We start from the raw sequence: 24,277 nt of genomic DNA on the forward strand, positions 1-24,277 counted from the left end.
CACCACTGCAACAGTCCATTGGCATATATTTAGGCCCAGCACACACACAGGCAGAGGAGAGAGGTCCCGTAACAGAGAATCTGTCTTCATGTCAGCAGAGAATTAGTCTGCATGTCATAGCAGAGAATGAGGCTTCACGTCAGCCACCACTGCAACAGTCCATTGGCATATATTTAGGCCCAGCACACACACAGGCAGAGGAGAGAGGTCCCGTAACAGAGAATCTGTCTTCATGTCAGCAGAGAATCAGTCTTCATATCATAGCAGAGAATCAGGCTTCACGTCACCCACCACTGTAAGAGTCAATTTTCATAAATTTAGGCCCAGAACCCAGGCAGAGGAGAAAGGTCCCGTAACAGACAATCTGGCTTCATGTCAGCAGAGAATCAGTCTTCATATCATAGCAGAGAATCAGGCTTCACGTCACCCACCACTGTAAGAGTCAATTTTCATAAATTTAGGCCCAGAACCCAGGCAGAGGAGAAAGGTCCCGTAACAGACAATCTGGCTTCATGTCAGCAGAGAATCAGTCTTCATATCATAGCAGAGAATCAGGCTTCACGTCACCCACCACTGTAAGAGTCAATTTTCATAAATTTAGGCCCAGAACCCAGGCAGAGGAGAAAGGTCCCGTAACAGACAATCTGGCTTCATGTCAGCAGAGAATCAGTCTTCATATCATAGCAGAGAATCAGGCTTCACGTCACCCACCACTGTAAGAGTCAATTTTCATAAATTTAGGCCCAGAACCCAGGCAGAGGAGAAAGGTCCCGTAACAGACAATCTGGCTTCATGTCAGCAGAGAATCAGTCTTCATATCATAGCAGAGAATCAGGCTTCACGTCACCCACCACTGTAAGAGTCAATTTTCATAAATTTAGGCCCAGAACCCAGGTAGAGGAGAAAGGTCCCGTAACAGACAATCTGGCTTCATGACAGCAGAGAATCAGTCTGCATGTCATAGCAGAGAATCAGGCTTCACGTCAGCCACCACTGCAACAGTCCATTGTCATAAATTTAGGCCCAGCACCCAGGCAGAGGAGAGAGGTCCCGTAACAGAGGATCTGGCTTCATGTCAGCAGAGAATCAGTCTGCATGTCATAGCAGAGAATGAGGCTTCACGTCAGCCACCACTGCAACAGTCCATTGGCATATATTTAGGCCCAGCACACACACAGGCAGAGGAGAGAGGTCCCGTAACAGAGAATCTGTCTTCATGTCAGCAGAGAATCAGTCTTCATATCATAGCAGAGAATCAGGCTTCACGTCACCCACCACTGTAAGAGTCAATTTTCATAAATTTAGGCCCAGAACCCAGGCAGAGGAGAAAGGTCCCGTAACAGACAATCTGGCTTCATGTCAGCAGAGAATCAGTCTTCATATCATAGCAGAGAATCAGGCTTCACGTCACCCACCACTGTAAGAGTCAATTTTCATAAATTTAGGCCCAGAACCCAGGCAGAGGAGAAAGGTCCCGTAACAGACAATCTGGCTTCATGTCAGCAGAGAATCAGTCTTCATATCATAGCAGAGAATCAGGCTTCACGTCACCCACCACTGTAAGAGTCAATTTTCATAAATTTAGGCCCAGAACCCAGGCAGAGGAGAAAGGTCCCGTAACAGACAATCTGGCTTCATGTCAGCAGAGAATCAGTCTTCATATCATAGCAGAGAATCAGGCTTCACGTCACCCACCACTGTAAGAGTCAATTTTCATAAATTTAGGCCCAGAACCCAGGCAGAGGAGAAAGGTCCCGTAACAGACAATCTGGCTTCATGTCAGCAGAGAATCAGTCTTCATATCATAGCAGAGAATCAGGCTTCACGTCACCCACCACTGTAAGAGTCAATTTTCATAAATTTAGGCCCAGAACCCAGGCAGAGGAGAAAGGTCCCGTAACAGACAATCTGGCTTCATGTCAGCAGAGAATCAGTCTTCATATCATAGCAGAGAATCAGGCTTCACGTCACCCACCACTGTAAGAGTCAATTTTCATAAATTTAGGCCCAGAACCCAGGCAGAGGAGAAAGGTCCCGTAACAGACAATCTGGCTTCATGTCAGCAGAGAATCAGTCTTCATATCATAGCAGAGAATCAGGCTTCACGTCACCCACCACTGTAAGAGTCAATTTTCATAAATTTAGGCCCAGAACCCAGGCAGAGGAGAAAGGTCCCGTAACAGACAATCTGGCTTCATGTCAGCAGAGAATTAGTCTGCATGTCATAGCAGAGAATGAGGCTTCACGTCACCCACCACTGCAACAGTCCATTGGCATATATTCAGGCCCAGCACCCAGGCAGAGGAGAGAGGTCCCGTAACAGAGGATCTGGCTTCATGTCAGCAGAGAATCAGTCTGCATGTCATAGCAGAGAATCAGGCTTCACGTCAGCCACCACTGCAACAGTCCATTGTCATAAATTTAGGCCCAGCACCCAGGCAGAGGAGAGAGGTCCCGTAACAGAGGATCTGGCTTCATGTCAGCAGAGAATCAGTCTGCATGTCATAGCAGAGAATCAGGCTTCACGTCAGCCACCACTGCAACAGTCCATTGTCATAAATTTAGGCCCAGCACCCAGGCAGAGGAGAGAGGTCCCGTAACAGACAATCTGGCTTCATGTCAGCAGAGAATTAGTCTGCATGTCATAGCAGAGAATCAGGCTTCATGTCAGCCACCACTGCAACAGTCCATTGGCATATATTTAGGCCTAGCACACAGGCAGAGGAGAGGTTCATTCAACTTTGGGTAGCATCGCAATATAATGGTAAAATGAAAATAAAAATAGGATTGAATGAGGAAGTGCCCTGGAGTCCAATAATATATGGTTATGGGGAGGTAGTTAATGTCTAATCTGGACAAGGGACGGACAGGTCCTGTGGGATCCATGCCTGGTTCATTTTTATGAACGTCAGCTTGTCCACATTGGCTGTAGACAGGCGGCTGCGTTTGTCTGTAATGACGCCCCCTGCCGTGCTGAATACACGTTCAGACAAAACGCTGGCTGCCGGGCAGGCCAGCACCTCCAAGGCATAAAAGGCTAGCTCTGGCCACGTGGACAATTTAGAGACCCAGAAGTTGAATGGGGCCGAACCATCAGTCAGTACGTGGAGGGGTGTGCACACGTACTGTTCCACCATGTTAGTGAAATGTTGCCTCCTGCTAACACGTTGCGTATCAGGTGGTGGTGCAGTTAGCTGTGGCGTGTTGACAAAAGTTTTCCACATCTCTGCCATGCTAACCCTGCCCTCAGAGGAGCTGGCCGTGACACAGCTGCCTTGGCGACCTCTTGCTCCTCCTCTGCCTTGGCCTTGGGCTTCCACTTGTTCCCCTGTGACATTTGGGAATGCTCTCAGTAGCGCGTCTACCAACGTGCGCTTGTACTCGCGCATCTTCCTATCACGCTCCAGTGCAGGAAGTAAGGTGGGCACATTGTCTTTGTAGCGTGGATCCAGCAGGGTGGCAACCCAGTAGTCCGCACAGGTTAAAATGTGGGCAACTCTGCTGTCGTTGCGCAGGCACTGCAGCATGTAGTCGCTCATGTGTGCCAGGCTGCCCAGGGGTAAGGACAAGCTGTCCTCTGTGGGAGGCGTATCGTCATCGTCCTGCCTTTCCCCCCAGCCACGCACCAGTGATGGACCCGAGCTGCGTTGGGTGCCACCCCGCTGTGACCATGCTTCATCCTCATCCTCCTCCACCTCCTCCTCATCCTCGTCCTCCTCGTCCTCCAGTAGTGGGCCCTGGCTGGCCACATTTGTACCTGGCCTCTGCTGTTGCAAAAAACCTCCCTCTGAGTCACTTCGAAGAGACTGGCCTGAAAGTGCTAAAAATGACCCCTCTTCCTCATCCTCCTCCTCCTCCTCCTGGGCCACCTCCTGTTCCATCATCGCCCTAAGTGTTTTCTCAAGGAGACATAGAAGTGGTATTGTAACGCTGATAACGGTGTCATCGCCACTGGCCATGTTGGTGGAGTACTCGAAACAGCGCAACAGGGCACACAGGTCTCGCATGGAGGCCCAGTCATTGGTGGTGAAGTGGTGCTGTTCTGTAGTGCGACTGACCCGTGCGTGCTGCAGCTGAAACTCCACTATGGCCTGCTGCTGCTCGCACAGTCTGTCCAGCATGTGCAAGGTGGAGTTCCACCTGGTGGGCACGTCGCATATGAGGCGGTGAGCGGGAAGGCCGAAGTTACGCTGTAGCGCAGACAGGCGAGCAGCGGCAGGATGTGAACGCCGGAAGCGCGAACAGACGGCCCGCACTTTATGCAGCAGCTCTGACATGTCGGGGTAGTTGTGAATGAACTTCTGCACCACCAAATTCAGCACATGCGCCAAGCAAGGGATGTGCGTCAAATTGGCTAGTCCCAGAGCTGCAACGAGATTTCGCCCATTATCACACACCACCAGGCCGGGCTTGAGGCTCACCGGCAGCAACCACTCGTCGGTCTGTTGTTCTATACCCCGCCACAACTCCTGTGCGGTGTGGGGCCTGTCCCCCAAACATATGAGTTTCAGAATGGCCTGCTGACGTTTACCCCGGGCTGTGCTGAAGTTGGTGGTGAAGGTGTGTGGCTGACTGGATGAGCAGGTGGAAGAAGAGGAGGAGGAAGCCGAGAAGGAGGAGGTGGCAACAGGAGGAAAGAATGTTGCCCTGCGATCCTTGGCGGCGGAAGGACGTGCGCCAAACAGCTCTCCGCCTGGGGCCCAGCTGCCACTACATTTACCCAGTGTGCAGTTAGGGAGATATAGCGTCCCTGGCCGTGCTTACTGGTCCACGTATCTGTGGTTAGGTGGACCTTGCCACAGATGGCGTTGCGCAGTGCACACTTGATTTTATCGGATACTTGGTTGTGCAGGGAAGGCACGGCTCTCTTGGAGAAGTAGTGCCGGCTGGGAACAACATACTGTGGGACAGCAAGCGACATGAGCTGTTTGAAGCTGTCTGTGTCCACCAGCCTAAATGACAGCATTTCATAGGCCAGTAGTTTAGAAATGCTGGCATTCAGGGCCAGGGATCGAGGGTGGCTAGGTGGGAATTTACGCTTTCTATCAAATGTTTGTGAGATGGAGAGCTGAACGCTGGCGTGTGACATGGTTGAGACGCTTGGTGACGGAGGTGGTGGTGGTGGTGTTGGTGGTACATCCCCTGTTTGCTGGGCGGCAGGTGCCAACGTTCCTCCAGAGGCGGAGGAAGAGGCCGAGGCGGCAGCAGCAGAATAGGCCGAGGCGGCAGCAGCAGAAGAGGTAGCAGGGGGAGCCTGAGTGACTTCCTTGGTTTTAAGGTGTTTACTCCACTGCAGTTCATGCTTTGCATGCAGGTGCCTGGTCATGCAGGTTGTGCTCAGGTTCAGAACGTTAATGCCTCGCTTCAGGCTCTGATGGCACAGCGTGCAAACCACTCGGGTCTTGTCGTCAGCACATTGTTTGAAGAAGTGCCATGCCAGGGAACTCCTTGAAGCTGCCTTTGGGGTGCTCGGTCCCAGATGGCGGCGGTCAGTAGCAGGCGGAGTCTCTTGGCGGCGGGTGTTCTGCTTTTGCCCACTGCTCCCTCTTTTGCTACGCTGTTGGCTCGGTCTCACCACTGCCTCTTCCTCCGAACTGTGAAAGTCAGTGGCACGACCTTCATTCCATGTGGGGTCTAGGACCTCATCGTCCCCTGCATCGTCTTCCACCCAGTCTTGATCCCTGACCTCCTGTTCAGTCTGCACACTGCAGAAAGACGCAGCAGTTGGCACCTGTGTTTCGTCATCATCAGAGACATGCTGAGGTGGTATTCCCATGTCCTCATCATCAGGAAACATAAGTGGTTGTGCGTCAGTGCATTCTATGTCTTTCACCGCTGGGGAAGGGCTAGGTGGATGCCCTTGGGAAACCCTGCCAGCGGAGTCTTCAAACAGCATAAGAGACTGCTGCATAACTTGAGGCTGAGACAGTTTCCCTGGTATGCATGGGGGTGATGTGACAGACTGATGGGGTTGGTTTTCAGGCGCCATCTGTGCGCTTTCTGCAGAAGACTGGGTGGGAGATAATGTGAACGTGCTGGATCCACTGTCGGCCACCCAATTGACTAATGCCTGTACCTGCTCAGGCCTTACCATCCTTAGAACGGCATTGGGCCCCACCATATATCGCTGTAAATTCTGGCGGCTACTGGGACCTGAGGTAGTTGGTAAACTAGGACGTGTGGATGTGGCAGAACGGCCACGTCCTCTCCCAGCACCAGAGGGTCCACTAACACCACCACGACCATGTCCACGTCCGCGTCCCTTACTAGATGTTTTTCTCATTGTTATGGTTCACCACAACAACAAATATATTATTTGGCCCAATGTATTGTATTCAAATTCAGCGGGATATAAATTTGAGGCCTAGTATTTAGGCGCTGGGTGACCGGTATGGATTTAGTGACAGAATTAGACTTGGAAATGCACAGAAGCGTGTGTGTGAAGTTATTCTGAATGACCCTATGTGCACCTTCAATATTATATACCCTTTTAGGGATAGATTTCAAATAGCTCTGATATAGCAGAAACCACTAAATTATGAAATTGCTAAATTGGGAATTGTACTTCAACCCAGAACAAAAAATGTGCTTTGACGGACACTAAATATCTTGCCCAGCAACAACAGTACAGCGGTGGGTAACGAGAGATTTAGAGGGATTTAAATTTGAGGCCTAGTATTTAGGCGCTGGGTGACAGGTATGGGTTTAGTGACAGAATTAGACTTGGAAATACACAGTAGCGGGTGTGTGTGAAGTTATTCTGAATGACCCAATGTGCACCTTCAATATTATATACCCTTTTTGGGATAGATTTCAAATAGCTCTGATATAGCAGGAACCACTAAATTATGAAATTGCTAAATTGGGAATTGTATTTCAACCCAGAACAAGAAATGTGCTTGAACGGACACTAAATAACTCGCCCAGCTACAGCACTAGGGACAGATTTAGCTGGATATAAATTTGAGGCCTAGTATTTAGGCGCTGGGTGACCGGTATGGATTTAGTGACAGAATTAGACTGGGATATGGCCAAAAAATAAACAGACTATTGCTGGTTAAATGCACTTGGTGTGACAGCTTCACCCTGATGTAGGCTTTAGCCAAAAAACAACCACACCATTGAGGGTTAAATGCACTTGGTGACAGGCGCAGCTTGCCCCTGATTTTGTATATGGCCAAAAAATGAACAGACTATTGCTGGTTAAATGCACTTGGTGTGACAGCTTCACCCTGATGTAGGCTTTAGCCAAAAAACAACCACACCATTGAGGGTTAAATGCACTTGGTGACAGGCGCAGCTTGCCCCTGATTTTGTATATGGCCAAAAAATGAACAGACTATTGCTGGTTAAATGCACTTGGTGTCACAGCTTCACCCTGATGTAGGCTTTAGCCAAAAAACAACCACACCATTGAGGGTTAAATGCACTTGGTGACAGGCGCAGCTTGCCCCTGATTTTGTATATGGCCAAAAAATGAACAGACTATTGCTGGATAAATGCACTTGGTGTGACAGCTTCACCCTGATGTAGGCTTTAGCCAAAAAACAACCACACCATTGAGGGTTAAATGCACTTGGTCGCAGCTTGTGCTGGCGCACCACAAGACACAAAATGGCCGCCGATCACCCCAGAAAAATGAGACTGACAAACGGTCTGTGCAGCCTAAAAACAGTGAGCAATTGAGGATCAGCAGCTCAATGATCCACAGCTGCAGATCGATCAGTTAATCAAGTCCTTTGGAGGAGTTAATCTGCCTAATCTCGCCCTACTGTCGCAGCCGCAACCTCTCCCTACGCTAATCAGAGCAGAGTGACGGACGGCGCTATGTGACTCCAGCTTAAATAGAGGCTGGGTCACATGGTGCTCTGGCCAATCACAGCCATGCCAATAGTAGGCATGGCTGTGATGGCCTCTTGGGGCAAGTAGCATGACGCTTGTTGATTGGCTGCTTTGCAGCCTTTCAAAAAGCGCCAAGAAAGCGTCACAAAAGCGCGAAGAAAGCGACGAACACCGAACCCGAACCCGGACTTTTACGAAAATGTCCGGGTTCGGGTCCGTGTCACGGACACCCCAAAATTCGGTACGAACCCGAACTATACAGTTCGAGTTCGCTCATCCCTAGTCATAAACACTTATTTAAGCCACATTCTTATCAGTAAGATAAGGATTGAGCTTTGATGAGTGTTTATAAGGTCAGAGAGCAGAGATAAGGAGTCGTCTGCTCCCCACGGAAAAGACTGAAAATCCACATGCAGCTAGTAGAGCATGTCATCTCTGTATAGAAAAAAGGATTCCATATTTTTAACAAAGACCAATTGAAAAAAAATCATGTTTCGTTCAAAAAAAGTACAATGCGATAATAAAAAATGCCCCAAAGGTGTACATAGCCTTTAAAAGAAAGAGCATTGTGTGTGGAAGTGAATCTAGATCTGACTGTACTTAAAGGTCCACATTTAGTGGTGTATATGCCATTTAAATTTTAGCTTTAGGGAAAGTACACTTTTCCAAATGCTGTGTTCTAAACCAGTGGTCCCCAACCTTTTTAGCACCAAGGACCAGTTTCATGCAAGACAATTTTCCCGGGGACCGGGTGGGGTGGAGGGGTTCTGGGGCGGGGCTTAGGGGATGAGCGAGGCTTAGGGGGGTGCTGGTCGGCGCTGACTGATTCACACGCATAACAAAACACAGGGTGCATATTAAAATATATAACACTATATAACGATGGGGTTAATGGCATCGGGTACATGCTGGAGTAACTTGCTGTTAATATGAGGCACATTGTTTTTATCAATTTTGACCTGCATGTTCCTCACATTAACAGAAGGTAACCTCCTCATGTGTACCTCATATTAATGGTTAACCCAATGTTGCCCATTGTTTGATGAGGTGCGTGGGGCCACTTACTTTGTGAGGTACATTGGGATACTAATGTAATAGCACCATGTACCTCAGATTAATAATAGGTGACCCCCATCTTCTCAAATTATGGCTATTGGCAACATTGCAGTTAATGAGTCACATTAAACCCAAATCTTGCTGACTGCCTGATACTGTACATGTTTTTTGCCTGCCTTTATTTTGAGGCAGGCTAATAATCTTTATATAGAATATAGTGGGCACTCAATACCTGTAGCTACATATAGGGTATAACACATTTATTTATTATTATACAATATACATATATATAACTCAATAAAATTCTAAAAAATGGCAATTAATATACTCAGTATAAGGGATGATATAATGCAGTATATTGACGGTACTTACTGCGTTAGTCCACTCTTTTTATATCTCTGACCGTAATGGTCAGAGATATAAAAAGAGTGGACTAACGCAGTAAGTACCGTCAATATACTGCATTATATCATCCCTGGAATTATTCAACATTACCCCGTATATCCGTACTAATTTTGGTATACAGCACATCAAGTGAACTGCACTATAATTTAATACCTTTTTATCGCCAATTGATGTGGCAAATTCTCAAAGGAATTTTTAATACAGCATACGGACTTTGACATATGAACTTTCAACACAGGATATGAATTTATAGGAGTGAAATCTTTTTATTAATTGCAAATTTTATGAGTATATTAATTGCCATTTTTTAGAATTTTATTGAGTTATATATATGTATATTGTATAATAATAAATAAATGTGTTATACCCTATATGTAGCTACAGGTATTGAGTGCCCACTATATTCTATATAACTATTTAACTTTCTTGTGTGGTTGGGGTGAACCGCATTTAGTGTGAGCACCTGTTCATGATATCAGGAGGGGTGAGCTAATATATATATACGATTTTGCAGGCTAATAATCTTGCAGTGTGTGGGACAGGGTGTGGGCCGGGGACCTGCGCCGACTGCTTTTCAGAGCACTAAAGGCTGGGGACTAGAGAGCACAAGACTCAGGAGGAGGAGGAGGAGGCTGCCGCTGCTGCCGTTTGCTGAGCAAACTAGCTGAGAGGGCACAGCGGTAAACCCTCCCCTGTCCCTCCTCCTACTTTAATATTAGCCACACATTCATTGGTGGCAGTGGGGCGGACAGCATCAGAGCCCGGTCACTTTATTGGGCTCTGCGGTGGCCGCATCATGGGACGGTGGCCGCATCATGGGAGGTTGGGATTCCCTCCCTCCATCCCTCCCCCCTTCTCTACTGTGCCTGGCGTCTCTGCTCCCCTCTCCTCTGCGGCCCGGCAAGCAATCTTCCAGGGCTTGGTCCTGGGCCACGGCCCAGCGGTTGGGGACCGCTGTTCTAAACTATTCATGTGCTGGTTCAACCTTCACCAGCAAATTTACAATTTATCTCTCTACACTGGGGAAAGTGTACCTTTCCAGATGCTGAGATCCGAACTGTGCATGTGCCGAATCAAAATTTACAGGTGCATGCACTGGATTACAGTGCCAGACAGGAAGACAATGAGGATGCCTGGCCCTGTCACTCAAGTGGAGGGGAGAGTGGCTAGGAGGGAAAAGAGGTGGTGATGTGGTGCTCCAAGGGGTAGACCCAACCATTGATGCTCCGAACACTTAATTAAGACTTGAATGAAAGTGAATATTTTTCTACAGTGGAGCTACTGATTTCAACTAATAAGGGATTGCTAAACTCAGCATGATTGACCCTAACAGGAAGTACTGTATGCTTTGTATAATATGGTTTATCCTACAGATGCACTTTAACAAAAATGGTATTAAGTTACTACTTCTTTAAGTTTTTTTCCGTACTAAGTTCATATACAGTTCCTGTTGAGCACAATGTTTCTATCTTCTCTAATGATCTAATGTCTATAGCTTTAAAACATTAAAAATTGTGTCATTGTTCTCTTATGATTGCTACATTATACAGAATTAAGGAGAATACCACAAGCAGTTTATGTATATCTTCATCTGAAGGCATATAACTAAAAGGGTCAGAGTAATATGCTCCACTTGGACCATTTGCGCATGGAATGAGCTCTGAATCCATTGACATTCTCATTCCATATAGGCCTATAAACTGTTCATCAGGGAAGAGATCGTAGACCTAGAAAAAAAAGATACTGCAAACATTAGACTGTTAAATGGGTAATTAAAGGAGAGAAATTTAAAGGGGGTTGGCCTATCTCACACATTGGTGGTATATCGCTAGGATATGCCACCAATATCAGATAGGTGCAGGTCCCACCTCTGGGACCCACACCTAACACTAGAATGGAGCCGAAAAGTGAACAAGAGTGCATTGTGCAAGCGCACTCACCATTCACTTCCGTGGGAGTGCTGAAAATAGCCAAACGCTGTCTCGGCTACTCCCATAGGGGTGAATAGAGAGGTGGCCGTGCTTGCTCAGTGTTCTCCTTATTCACTTCTATAGCAGTCCCGGAAATAGCCAAGCACGCTCACTCGGCTTTTTCGTAACTCCCATAGAAGTGAATGAAGAGCACGCTGCACATGCTATTTCGCTTTGGAGGTCCCATTCTAGAGATAAGTGCGGGTTCCAAAGGTGGGACTCACATTGATCTAACATTGGTGGTATATCCTAGTGATATGCCACCAATGCGTGAGATGGCTCAACCTCTTTAAAAAAGTTAATGCTAATGAATTAAAAGATTTTCTTGGCCTTTCCAAACCACTGTTATTTGTCAAGTTCAGTCCTGGATTAAAATACAGTGTATATTCCCTCATCATATCATTATTGCAGTCATTTTTTGATTTTGCATTGGACTCTCAATAATGGCTGATCAATAAAATTCCATTATGATTGCCTAAGCTAACAAGTTGGAAGTGATATATCAAGGCTCTTGCCATAGAAGACGTTAAAAAGTATCTTCTAACATGTTCAACCATCACCACTGGAGACAAACTTCACAGTAAATTTCTGAAGGTGCTGAAATTAACCAAACTATGTGTCATTTTGTAAACTAGATGTCATCCATACATGTCATCCAATTGGTCATTATCATATGGTTTTGTGTGCAAAACAAAATGTAATTATTGGGGCACTGTAATTTAAGTACAAATCTCCATGTAATTTTAAAAAGTGAATTGAAACATTGCCATTTATCGGAAATTGTGTAATCCATATTTTGTTTTCTTGGAGTGCATTAAACCAGAATGTGTAATTTTTTGATAACTTGTAATGGTGTTTATAAATGTATGCATGTTTATTGTAACTTGATTCATGTATTTATTTTTCAGCTGAAAAGACTCACATTATCAGCAGTCAGCTCTTTTTCTGGTCTCATCAGTACCACACTTTTATCCACCACCCTTAGACCACAGAGAGATAAAGGAGTAGCCTGAACCTGTAGAGCTACATCTGACCCCGGGAGAACTTCCTTTGATGAGAATCCTACAGATACCTGGATAAAGAAGTGGTTTAAAATATTTAATTATAAATATTTCCACATTTGTGTACACATTATCCACCAACAATTTTTGTAGAACATGTTTGTTCATTTATATAAATTGTTTTCTACATTTGATATCATTTTCTAAATGTTTCAAGTTGTGAAGTTAAAAACTTATTTTTCCAACATGTGGAATCTTGTTCAACTGCTGTATTGTCAATTCAATGTACTGGATGGCCATTCAAATAAAAGAGGGTGACTGTGTAACATTCTCCAAATCAGAAGCTGCTAGTAGTTGTAGTTTCTCATCTCTTGCTCCCAGAAGAAGCTTCAAAGCAGGGGACCCCTTGCTGTGATGTCTATATGTTCTAATGGAAAAGCGGTTTTCTAGATGGTACAGCCTCTTCATAGGCTACCTATAATAATTATATCAATTATTCCAGCGGCGTCTCCCACCAGAACTTTAGTAGGGACAGCCAAGAGAACTGGGCCAATGGTTGCCTATGCCTCCTGTAAGAAGGTATCTGGAATCATTGTGGATGGAAGGTATGGGTCACCGAGGTTCCTGGCCTCGGTGAAGTAAGTCAGTATTTTATGTGTCAGCAGCAGCTATTGCTAATTGACACCTTGAGATTTAGCATGGCTGTCATAGCTGATCCAGGTCTGCTCTTACTGGGAGTAGTCAAAGTGCTGGGTGGGTGACTCCTCCCCGTGTTCCAGGCTGGGTTTTGCCAGGCATAAAAAACAGCCAGCACTGCCAGGTGTGGTGGATTTACCTCCTTCTGACAGTGGATCTCAAGAGTCTGTGTGCTGTGAACTGAGGGCTGTGCTGGGATTTGAGGTTTGAGCCGGGCTGAAGGACTCAGGCCCCTCTAAAGGCGAACAGGCCACCTATGGACTTGATGAGGCTGAACGGCTAACAGGGTGTGAATTAACACCCAGGAGAAAAGGTGACTTTTATTGTTTATGGACTTTCCTTGTGTGTTTACAAACACCAAGTCACCTGCGCTTTGTGATACAACTTATCTGCATTTTGTTATACACCAATGTGTGAATAAACACCGCTGTTTGATTCAAGAACTGTGTACTTTGCCTCTATACTGCCTCGTACTTTGCCTCTATACTCTGCTAGTCCTAACTGCCAGAGTGAATCCCCACACTCCTTGCAATGTTAAAGCCCCTCTCGTAATGCTTTGTCTAGAAAGAGGCACGTCCAGCATAGAAACATAGAATGTGTCGGCAAATAAGAACCATTTGGCCCATCTATTCTGCCCAATATATTGAATACTATAAATAGTCCCTGGCCCTATCTTATATGAAGGATGGCCTTATACCTATCCCATGCATGCTTAAACTCCTGCACTGTATTTGCAGCTACCACTTCTGCAGGAAGGCTATTCCATGCATCCACTACTCTCTCAGTAAAGTAATACTTCCTGATATTACTTTTAAACCTTTGCCCCTCTAATTTAAAACTACAGTATGTCCTCTTGTAGCAGTTTTTCTTCTTTTAAATATTCTCTCCTCTTTTACCTTGTTGATTCCCTTTATGTATTTAAAAGTTTCCATCATATCCCCTCTGTCTCGTCTTTCTTCCAAGCTATACATGTTAAGGTCCTTTAATCTTTCCTGGTAAGTTTTATCCTGCAATCCGTGGCTGCATAGTTACCGTAAATTTTTGATCAACTTGTAATAAGACACAGATCCATCAAATCCAACCTAAACATCTACAGTGTTGATCCAGAGAAAAGCAACACACTCTGTGAGGCAGGAACCAGGTTTTTGGTATTATATCTTTCAAGAATGCCATCCATTCTCCTTATGAGTTTTATCAATGAACTAGCCATCACAGCATCTGACAACAACCATAGTCTGTGATTTTAGCAGTATCCTTACTAGAATGTTTATTTCTCACAAGAGAGTTTAAAGGTTTCCATTACTTAAAAAAAATAAAAAAAATTGTGATGTGTCATAGTGACATCAAATGTTTTGATTGGGGGTGGTCCGAGAGCTGAGACCCCCATTGATCACTAAAATGAGGAGAAAGAAGTGCTTAATAGAAAGTTTCCGAGACTGTCTCCAGTCTATTTCCAGCAGTGAGGATAGACTTTTAAATAAATAAAAACCTTTGGTATATCGCCATGACATATCAAATGTTTTTTAAAAGTACAGATGCACGTTAACATTAAAACGGTTCATTATTTTGGCAAACCTCAAAAAATCTTTTACATCTTGAATTTTAATTTTTAAAATTCTTTCACTTACCCTATTCTTAAAACATTTCATCATCTTGATTTTTAAGTTATCAGCAACCAACTCTCTGCTCGGTAGAAAAATATACGCCAAAATGTGAATGGATGAAGATGAAGAATCATTAACATTTAATGAAAATTTGAAGGAAAGCTCCCCTTGTAAATCTGAAAGAAAGCAGAAAAGTACTGTGACAAAAAGTATTTCTTGGATAATACATAGTATTGGATTCTAGAAATAAAACATAAAGGGGGATATTTACTAAAGGTTTTATGCCACTATTGTAAAAAAAAGTCACAAATTATGACGCATGCCATAGTTATGCCTCTAGTTGCAGCTTTAAGATTCTCGCCGCTTTTCTAAAGTGGTGAGAAAAGGGACAGGGCTTTGAAGAGGGACGGGGCTTTGTGTGGCCACCTCATTTACTATAACTTTTTCCAGAAACTAAGGCAAGTTATAGCTTAATCATACGCCAGCTCCCAGCTGGTGTAGACTTCAGTTAATGGTGCATTTCACTATGGCGCACAAGGATCAAGACTGGTGTATGGGAATGCCAGTCTTGATATGTTAAAAATTATGGATTTGAAAGTAAAAAAAAAAGTATTATTACTTAGTTAAGCATTCTCACCGGCATCAGATTCCTTCACTACTATTTTCTGAGAACCAGATAACTTTATATGGCCCTTGGAAGTTACCTATATAGGAAACAATATTTATTATTATAGCCATATTTAACAAGACAATTAGCCAAATACCCAAACCCACACTCTTCTTTAATTGTTGCAGAGAGAGCATTCAAATGCTATACTTCACATATTCCTAAAGTTTAAACAACAGGTATGGGGGGGGGGGGGGCACACTCCAAGAGGAAACACAAAGCAGTATAGTGATGATACACTTTAATATACTAAAAATGTTAAGAACATACCCCTAAAACATACATAAAATATGATTCATATACGAATATAGGTGAAAACCAGTGTAATCCACACTCAGTCACAATAAATCACAATAGAACCGCAGTGGAACCACGTGATGGCTAATAGTTCCAATCCTATAATGTTGTCCACAATCAATGACGCTGTCCACAATCAATTGTATCCAGCAAGTGTCCTTGCAGCCTTCTCCATTACCTATTTTTTAACTGTAGAGGTACCTATTTTTAAACTGAAGAGGTACCCTTAAATGGGTAGGGGTATATTTATTGTTTTATTGGATTTTATAATGAATTGCTAGAATGTATGAATAAAGGTACACATGATGATCCTATTAGGAATAGGAACCCGCTCCATAAAGAGCAAATCCACTCCATATAATACAAAGTGCATGGGCAAGGAATATGGAGGATGGTGGGTGGAGTTTTAAATAAAGATTTATAAAGAATGAGGATCCGTTCACTCAGTAGGCCACTGAGGAAGGGGCGTGAGACCCCGAAATGCGTCTGGCGGTTGTTAGAGTGAGCGTTGATCCACCTAAAGCCAAAGATAAGAAGGAAAGCCGGCAAGGAAGTAAAGTGAAGCGAACAAAGCAGCGCTGACTGGAAAGCGGTCGCACAATACCTACGTCATACGAGCGTGCATCCGGTCCCCTTGGCTACCAGGTCACGTGGGACGCTGTAGGTGTGCAGCCACCTGGACTCACGCTGCAGGAGAAGCAGTGAAGACGGGTAAGACCAGGCTCGGTTTGGAGCGTGATTACTATTGGTATTGTGTGTGAAAGTGAGATTGAGCCCACAATTGCGGGCAATATATTACAAGTGCACTGGACTCAATTGGGCCCCGATACTACATCACTGTATGAAACAGTTTGGTGGGCTATTGGATGAGAACTTTGTAGCACTATAACACCTGCTTAATACAATTGATTTCAGCATTATAATATCTGCTGGACACTTGCTGGATACAATTGATTGTGGACAGCGTCATTGATTGTGGACAACATTATAGGATTGGAACTATTAGCCATCACGCGGTTCCACTGCGGTTCTATTGTGATTTATTGTGACTGAGTGTGGATTACACTGGTTTTTACCTATATTCGTATATGAATCATATTTTATGTATGTTTTAGAGGTATGTTCTTAAAAATTTTAGTATATTAAAGTGTATCATCACTATACTGCTTTGTGTTTCCTCTTGGAGTGTGCCCCCCCCCATACCTGTTGTTTGGACGCATTTTCTCATTTGGTCCTGGGGGTGGGACCTGGGGGTGAGCACATTTTCCATATAGAGAGGGGGTGAGCCGCTGTACCTTTTCTATATTCCTAAAGTTGGCTCTGAGCACTTCGCACTAATTTGTCCCCTTGCCCCAACTGAAGATTTGACTTCTTTGTATATATGTAAAATAAAATAATAATATATACTATATATATATATTAAAGAAAAGCAAATCAAAGCGAATCCGAATTTCAGGAATTATTAGATTTGCACCGAATCCGAATTTCCTCACTCTTCGTGGTAACAAATAGCACTATTTCCTAAAATGGCTGCTGCACATGTTAGGACATGAAGCAAGAAACTCTGGGAACGAGGGATTAGCCACAATGACATGCATGCAGCCAATGAGCCACCAGCCAGCCCTGTGATGTCACAGCCCTATAAATAGCTTCAGCCATCTTGGATTCAGCCATTTTCCAAAGTACTTAGTGCAGGGAGAGACGTCAGCAGGCACTAGGGACAGTGCTAGGAAAGACTTGAAAACTTATATTTTGCTCAATAGAAGTTTAGGGAAAGAGCATTAGAAGTGTAGGGAAAGGATAGGCAGGAATTATTACACAGTATTGAAGCAGAACAGGGTTCAATAGGGGTGTTTACAGCCTGGGTAATAGGAACAATCCTATAACACCTTGCTGCACTGACTGGGGATCAAAATTGTCATTATATCGCTGCTCATTTCAGGTTTGCAATACCTCTGCGATTCCAGCAAACCGTTCTTTTTATTAGGGTCTTATTAACCCTTGTGTGGTGCAGTTATATATGTTCTAAAGCTTTTTTTTGTCTTGTATTAGAGGGGAAAAACAAAGGGGCTTATTAGCCTTTGTGTGGTGAAGTGAGAAAATCAAAGCCCTTTATGGCGTGTATAAGTGGCAAAAAAACCTTTATTTGCCGTTCACGGCTGCAGTTTATATGTTCTAAAGTCTTTTTTTGGAGTATATTAGTGGGTAAAATTGCCCATTAGCCGTTGTGTGGTGAAGTGAGAAAATTACAGCCCTTTTTTTGGCGTGTATAAGTGGCAAAAAAAAACATTATTTGCCATTAGTGGCCGCAGTTATATGTTCCAAAGCCTCTTTTTGGCGTGTATTAGTGGGGAAAAGGGCTAATTAGCCATTGTGTGGTGAAATGAGAAAATTAAAGCCCTTTTTGGAGTGTATTAGTGGCAAAAGAAAATTATTATTTGCCATTAGCGGCCGCAGTTATATGTTCTAAAGCCTTTTTTTTTGTCGTGCATTAGTAGGGAAAAAGATAAATGGCTTATTAGCCGTTGTGTGGTGAAGCGAGAAAATTATAGCCCTTTTTGGCATGTATTAGTGGCAACAAAAGTATTATTTGACATTCATGGCTGCAGTTATATGTTCTACAGCCTTTTTTTGGAGTGTATTAGTGGGGAAAAAGAAAAATGGTTTATTAGTCGTTGTGTGGTGAAGTGAGAAAACTACAGGCCTTTTTGGCGTGTATTAGTGGCAAAAAAAACATTATTTGCCGTTCACGGCCGCAGGTATATGTTCTAAAGCCTTTTTTTTGTGTGTATTAGCGGGGGAAAAAAAGGCTTATTAGCTGTTGTGTGGTGAAGTGAGAAAATAACAGCTCTTTTTGGCATGTATTAGTTGCAAAAAAAAACATTATTTGCCGTTCACGGCAGCAGTTATATGTTCTACAGCCTCTTTTTGGCGTGTATTAGAGGGGAAAAATTTAAATTGCCCATTAGCCATTGTGTGGTGAAGTGAGAAAATTACAGCCCTTTTTCGGGTGTATTAGTGGCAAAAAAAAGTTATTTGCCGTTTATGGCCGCAGTTATATGTTCTAAAGCTGCTTTTTGGCATGTATTATTGGTGAAAAACCAAAATGGTTTATTAGCCGGTGTGTGGTGAAGTGAGAAAGTTACAGCTCTTTTTTGTGTGTATTAGTGGCAAAAAGAGCATTATTTGCTGTTCACGGCCGCAGTTATATGTTCTCTATCATAGGGACAGGCTGCACCTCAATGGGGAAGGAGCAGCTGCGTTGGGGAGAAAGATGGCTAGAAGGTTGGAGGAGTGTTTAAACTAGGGACTGGGGGGGAGGGAAATTACATTATAGGAGGGGAAGATAGTGCAGATAGAGACCCGGGGCAAGGAAGTGGGACTGGGGGAGAAATGGAAGGAGGGACTAGAACAGTTCAGAAGGAAAGGTGTAGGGTAAAAAATATACATAAACCTCTCAAATGTATGTACACTAATGCCAGAAGCCTGACTAATAAAACTGGGGAGCTGGAATTAGTGATGTGTGAGGAGGACTATGACATAGTGGGAAAAACTGAGACATGGCTGGATGATAGCTATGACTGGGCAGTTAATGTACAAGGTTACAGTCTGTTTAGAAAGGATCGTCAAAACCGGAGAGGGGGAGGGGTCTGCCTTTATGTAAAGTCTTGGTTAAAGCCCACACTCCGTGAAGATATAAGTGAGGGACATGAACATGTGGAGTCACTGTGAGTAGAGATACATGGAGCTAAAAACAATAATAGATTACTAATAGGAGTTTACTATAAACCACCTGATATACCAGAGTCCACAGAAAATCTACTACTAAACGAGATAGACAAGGCGGCAAATCATAATGAGGTGGTTATTATGGGGGACTTCAACTACCCAGATATAGACTGGGAAACTGAAACTTGTATATCTCATAAAGGAAACAGGTTCTTGGCAATAACCAAAGACAATTACCTCTCCCAACTGGTTCAGGACCCGACTAGAGGGACGGCCATACTGGACTTAGTATTAACCAATAGGCCTGACAGAACAACAGATGTGTAGGTTGGGGGACACCTGCAAAATAGTGACCATAAAGTAATAACCTTCCAATTATTATTTAAAAGAGCGTTTCTACAGGGAGGAACAAAAATAGCAAACTTCAAAAAAGCTAAATGTTGCCAACTAAGAGAGGCCATAGGCCCAACTAACTAAAATCTCATTGTGAGAGGTACATACCGTATGGGAATAAAAGGTATAGGAACAAAAAGAAAGCAATGTGGATAAATATAACTGTAAAGAAAGCATATAAATCACTAAAACAGGAGGGTAGCACGGAAGCACTGAAAAAAATAAAACATGTAAAAAACAAATAAACGCGGCCAAACTAGAGACCGAGAGATTAATCGCCAAAGAGAGTAAAACTAACCCAAAATGTTCTTCAATTATATAAATAGTTAAAAAGTATAAATCTGAAGGTGTCGGCCCTTTAAAGAGTAATGAGGGGGGAGTCGCAGAGAGCGACAAGGAGAAAGCAAAGCTGTTAAATATTTTTTTCTCCAATGTATTCACTGAGGAAAATAAACTGTCAGATGACATGCAGAATGTAAAAATAAATTCCCCATTAAAAGTGTCCTGTCTGACCCAGGAAGAAGTACATCAGCGACTTAAAAAGATTAAAATAGACAAATCGCCAGGACCGGATGGCATACACCCCCGTATCCTAAGGGAATTAAGTAATGTCATAGCAGACCCTTATTTCTCATATTTGCTGACTCTATACTGACAGGGAATGTTCCCACAGGATTGGCACAATACAAATGTGGTGCCAATATTCAAAAAGGGTCCAAAAACAGAGCCTGGAAACTATAGGCCGGTAAGTTTAACATCTGTTGTGGGTAAACTGTTTGAAGGTTTTCTGAGAGATGCTATATTAGAGCATCTTAACGGAAATAAGCAAATAACGCCATATCAGCATGGCTTCATGAGGGATCGGTCATGCCAAACTAATTTAATCAGTTTCTATGAGGAGGTAAGTTCTAGACTTGACAGCGGCAAATCAATGAATGTCGTATATTTGTACTTCTCCAAAGCATTTGACACTGTACCACATAAAAGGTTAGTATATAAAATGAGAATGCTCGGACTGGGAGAAAACGTCTGTATGTGGGTAAGTAACTGCCTCAGTGATAAAAAACAGAGGGGGGTTATTAGTGGTACACACTCAGATTGGGTCACTGTCACTAGTGGGGTACCTCAGGGGTCAGTATTGGGCCCTATTCTCTTCAATATATTTATTAATGATCTTGTAGAAGGCTTGCATAATAAAGTATCAATTTTCGCAGATGACACTAAACTGTGTAAAGTAATTAACACTGAAGAGGACAGTATACTACTACAGAGCGATCTGGATAGATTGGAGGCTTGGGCAGATAAGTGGCAGATGAGGTTTAACACTGACAAATGTAAAGTTATGCACATGGGAAGGAATAATGCAAGTCACCCGTACATACTAAATGGTAAAACACTCGGTAAGGGTACTTTCACACTTGCGTTGTTTGATTTCCGGCAGGCAGTTCCGTTGCCTGAACAGGCCATTTTTTCTGACTGATCAGGCATTTTTTAGACTGATCAGGATCCTGATCAGTCAGAAAAATGCATTGCAATATCGGATCCGTTTTTTCAGTGTCATCAGGAAAACGGATCAGGTATTTATTGTTTTCTCATTTTTAAAGGTCTGTGCATGCGCAGACCGTAAGGACGGATCCGGCATTCCGGTATTTTGAATGCTGGTCCGGCACTAATGCATTCCTATAGAAAAAAATGCCGGATCCGGCATTCAGGCAAGTCTTCAGTTTTTTACACCGGAGATAAAACCGTAGCATGCTACGGTTTTCTCTTTTGCCTGATCAATCAAAATGACTGAACTGAAGACATCCTGATGCATCCTGAACGGATTACTCTCCATTCAGAATGCATGGGGATATGCCTGATCAGTTATTTTCCGGTATAGAGCCCCTGTGACGAAACTCTATGCCAGAAAAGAAAAACTGCTAATGTGAAAGTACCCTAACACTGACATGGAAAAGGATCTAGGAATTTTAATAAACAGCAAACTAAGCTACAAAACCAGTGTCAGGCAGCTGCTGCCAAGGCCAATAAGATAATGGGTTGCATCAAAAGGGGCATAGATGACCGTGATAAGAACATAGTCCTACTACTTTACAAATCACTAGTCGGACCACACATGGAGTACCATGTACAGTTCTGGGCTCCTGCAAACAAGGCAGACATAGCAGAGCTGGAGAGGGTCCAGAGGAGGGCAACTAAAGTAATAACTGGAATGGGGAAACTACAGTACTCTGAAAGATTATCAAAATTAGGTTATTCAAAAAATACGACTGAGGGGCGATCTAATTAATATGTATAAATATATCAGGGGTCAGTACAGAGATCTATCCCATCATCTATTTATCCCCAGGACTGTGACTGTGACGAGGGGACATCCTCTGCGTCTGGAGGAAAGAAGGTTTGCACACAAACATAGAAGAGGATTCTTTACGGTAAGAGCAGTGAGACTATGGAACTCTCTGCCTGAGGAGGTGGTGATGGTGAGTACAATAAAGGAATTCAAGAGGGGCCTGGATGTATTTCTGGAGTGTAATAATATTACAGGCTATAGCTACTAGAGAGGGGTCGTTGGTCCAGGGAGTTAGTCTGATTGCCTGATTGGAGTCGGGAAGGAATTTTGTATTCGCCTAAAGTGGGAAAAATTGGCTTCTACCTCACAGTTTTTTTTTGCCTTCCTCTGGATCAACTTGCAAGATGACAGGCCGAACTGGATGGACAAATGTCTTTTTTCGGCCTTATGTACTATGTTACTATATTGCAGCCTCTTTTTGGCGTGTATTAGTGGGGAAAAAAAACATTATTTGTCGTTGCGGCCACAGTTATATGTTCTAAAGACTCTTTTTGTTGTGTATCAGTGGGGAAAAAGGCTTATTAGCCATTGTGTAGTTAAGTGAGAAAATTAAAGCCCTTTTTAGCGTGGATTAGTGGCAAATTAAAAATATTATTTGCCGTTCGCGGCCGCAGTTATATGTTCTAAAGCCTTTTTTTGTCGTGTATTATTGGGGGGGGGGGGATTTGGATTTTTAGCCGTTGCGTGGTGAAGTGAGAACATTAAAGCCCTTTTTGGCATGTGTTAATTTCCTTTTTATTTACCTATTTGATTTAACAGTATGTAAAACAGAGAAGTGACAGGTCCTACAAAGGGGAGGGGCACATACCTAAATGTTTCTGGCGCAGGAACAGGTCGCAGCAGAGCAAGGGGGAGTGGCAGCAGGGGTCACTTGGAGAGGCCTGAGCTCCCAGTGTCAGCTAGCGGTCGTGTCTTGACCAGCAACCTAGTGGTTCTTAAATGGTTGACTTGATCTTCAACTTTGTCGCAAGTGACATCAGACACCCCCAGCCAAGAGTCGGTGGGTTGGTTAGACACAACTCTTAGTTGGCATGGCCCGGAAGCAGGCCCTGTGCCCTCACCTGTCCTCAACCTGCCTCTGTCCTTTTCTGTTTCCACAGCCAGAGTGGTCAGGATCCTGGCTCAGAGACCGTTGAGGAGGATGTGCAGTGCATCAGTGACGTGCAGATAATACTTGATGATGATGTAGCCGATCGCAATTGGGAGCCGCGTGATGAAGGGGCTTCATCATCATCAGGAGAAGAGGGTGGCAGCTTGAGCGTGAGGCAACGGTGGAGCCAGCAAGTCGGTAGCGTGGCCGGAATTCAGCAGAGTGGCAGTAGTGAAAGGTCGGGAGCCAAACATGCCTGGGGTAGACCACCTGCTTCGCAGGTGCCTACCATCCCAGAATGTAGTGGTGCAGGGGTTCACAGAGGCAGTGGCGGTAGCAGTCAGTCAGTGCAGAGTGTTGGGGGTAAAATCACCTACTCGGCGGTCTGACAGCTTTTTGTTAAGCCATCGGGTAGGTGAACATGGCCATTTGTTGAATCTGTAGGCAGAAGGTGAAGAGTAGCCAGGGTAATTGCCCTGCATTAACATATGCAGCGTCACCATAAAGTGGCCTGGGAGAACTGTGGCTCCAATGTGGTGGTCCAGTCTGCCGCAGCAACCGCTGCATAACCCAGTGGCACGCACCCAATTTCAGTTAGTCAAGTCTCCACCACCTCAGACGAAAAAAGCTGTCTGTTCTTCCCATCATCTGCTGGTCCTGATGCTCCTGCTCCTCCTCCTCCTAGTCAGTTATTACCTCAGCAATTGATCACCGAATCGATTGCCAAGAGACAACAGTATGCGTGCACTCATCCAACGGCGCAGAAGATGAATGTGCTCCTGTCCAAGTTGCTGGTACTGCATTCCCTCCCTTTCCAATTGATGGACTCTGCACCTTTCATAGAAATGATGGCTTGTGCAGAGCCGAGGTGGAGAATCCCAAGCCATCATTTCTTGGCCAAAAAGGCAGTACCAGCCCTGCACACAAATGTAGAACAGAAGGTGGGCCAGTCCTTGAGCCTGTCTGTGTCTTCCAAAGTGCACGGCAGCACCGACGTGTGAAGCTATAATTACGGTCAAGGACGTTTTATGTCCTTTACTGCCCACTGGGTAAATGTGGTTCCTGTTCAGCCAAACCAGCAACTTGGTCAGGTGACGCCGCTTACACCTCCACATTCTCACACTGTTGGTCCTGCGACAATGTACACCTCTGCCTCCTCCTCTTCCACCTTGTCCTC

General features: G+C 44.3%; 1 protein-coding gene across 1 annotated transcript in view; it reads right to left on the reverse strand.

Moving 5' to 3' along the window:
* Positions 1 to 24,277, reverse strand: part of LOC122941089 (alpha-2-macroglobulin-like protein 1) — a 179,359-nt gene that overhangs the window by 87,653 nt on the left and 67,429 nt on the right. The window contains 4 exon segments of the mRNA XM_044298085.1: positions 10,869 to 11,030; positions 12,196 to 12,345; positions 14,599 to 14,750; positions 15,212 to 15,278. Of these exon segments, the coding sequence (XP_044154020.1) occupies positions 10,869 to 11,030; positions 12,196 to 12,345; positions 14,599 to 14,750; positions 15,212 to 15,278 (531 nt within the window).

The sequence above is a fragment of the Bufo gargarizans genome, chromosome 6 (assembly GCF_014858855.1).
Source record: "Bufo gargarizans isolate SCDJY-AF-19 chromosome 6, ASM1485885v1, whole genome shotgun sequence".
Taxonomy (NCBI): domain Eukaryota; kingdom Metazoa; phylum Chordata; class Amphibia; order Anura; family Bufonidae; genus Bufo; species Bufo gargarizans.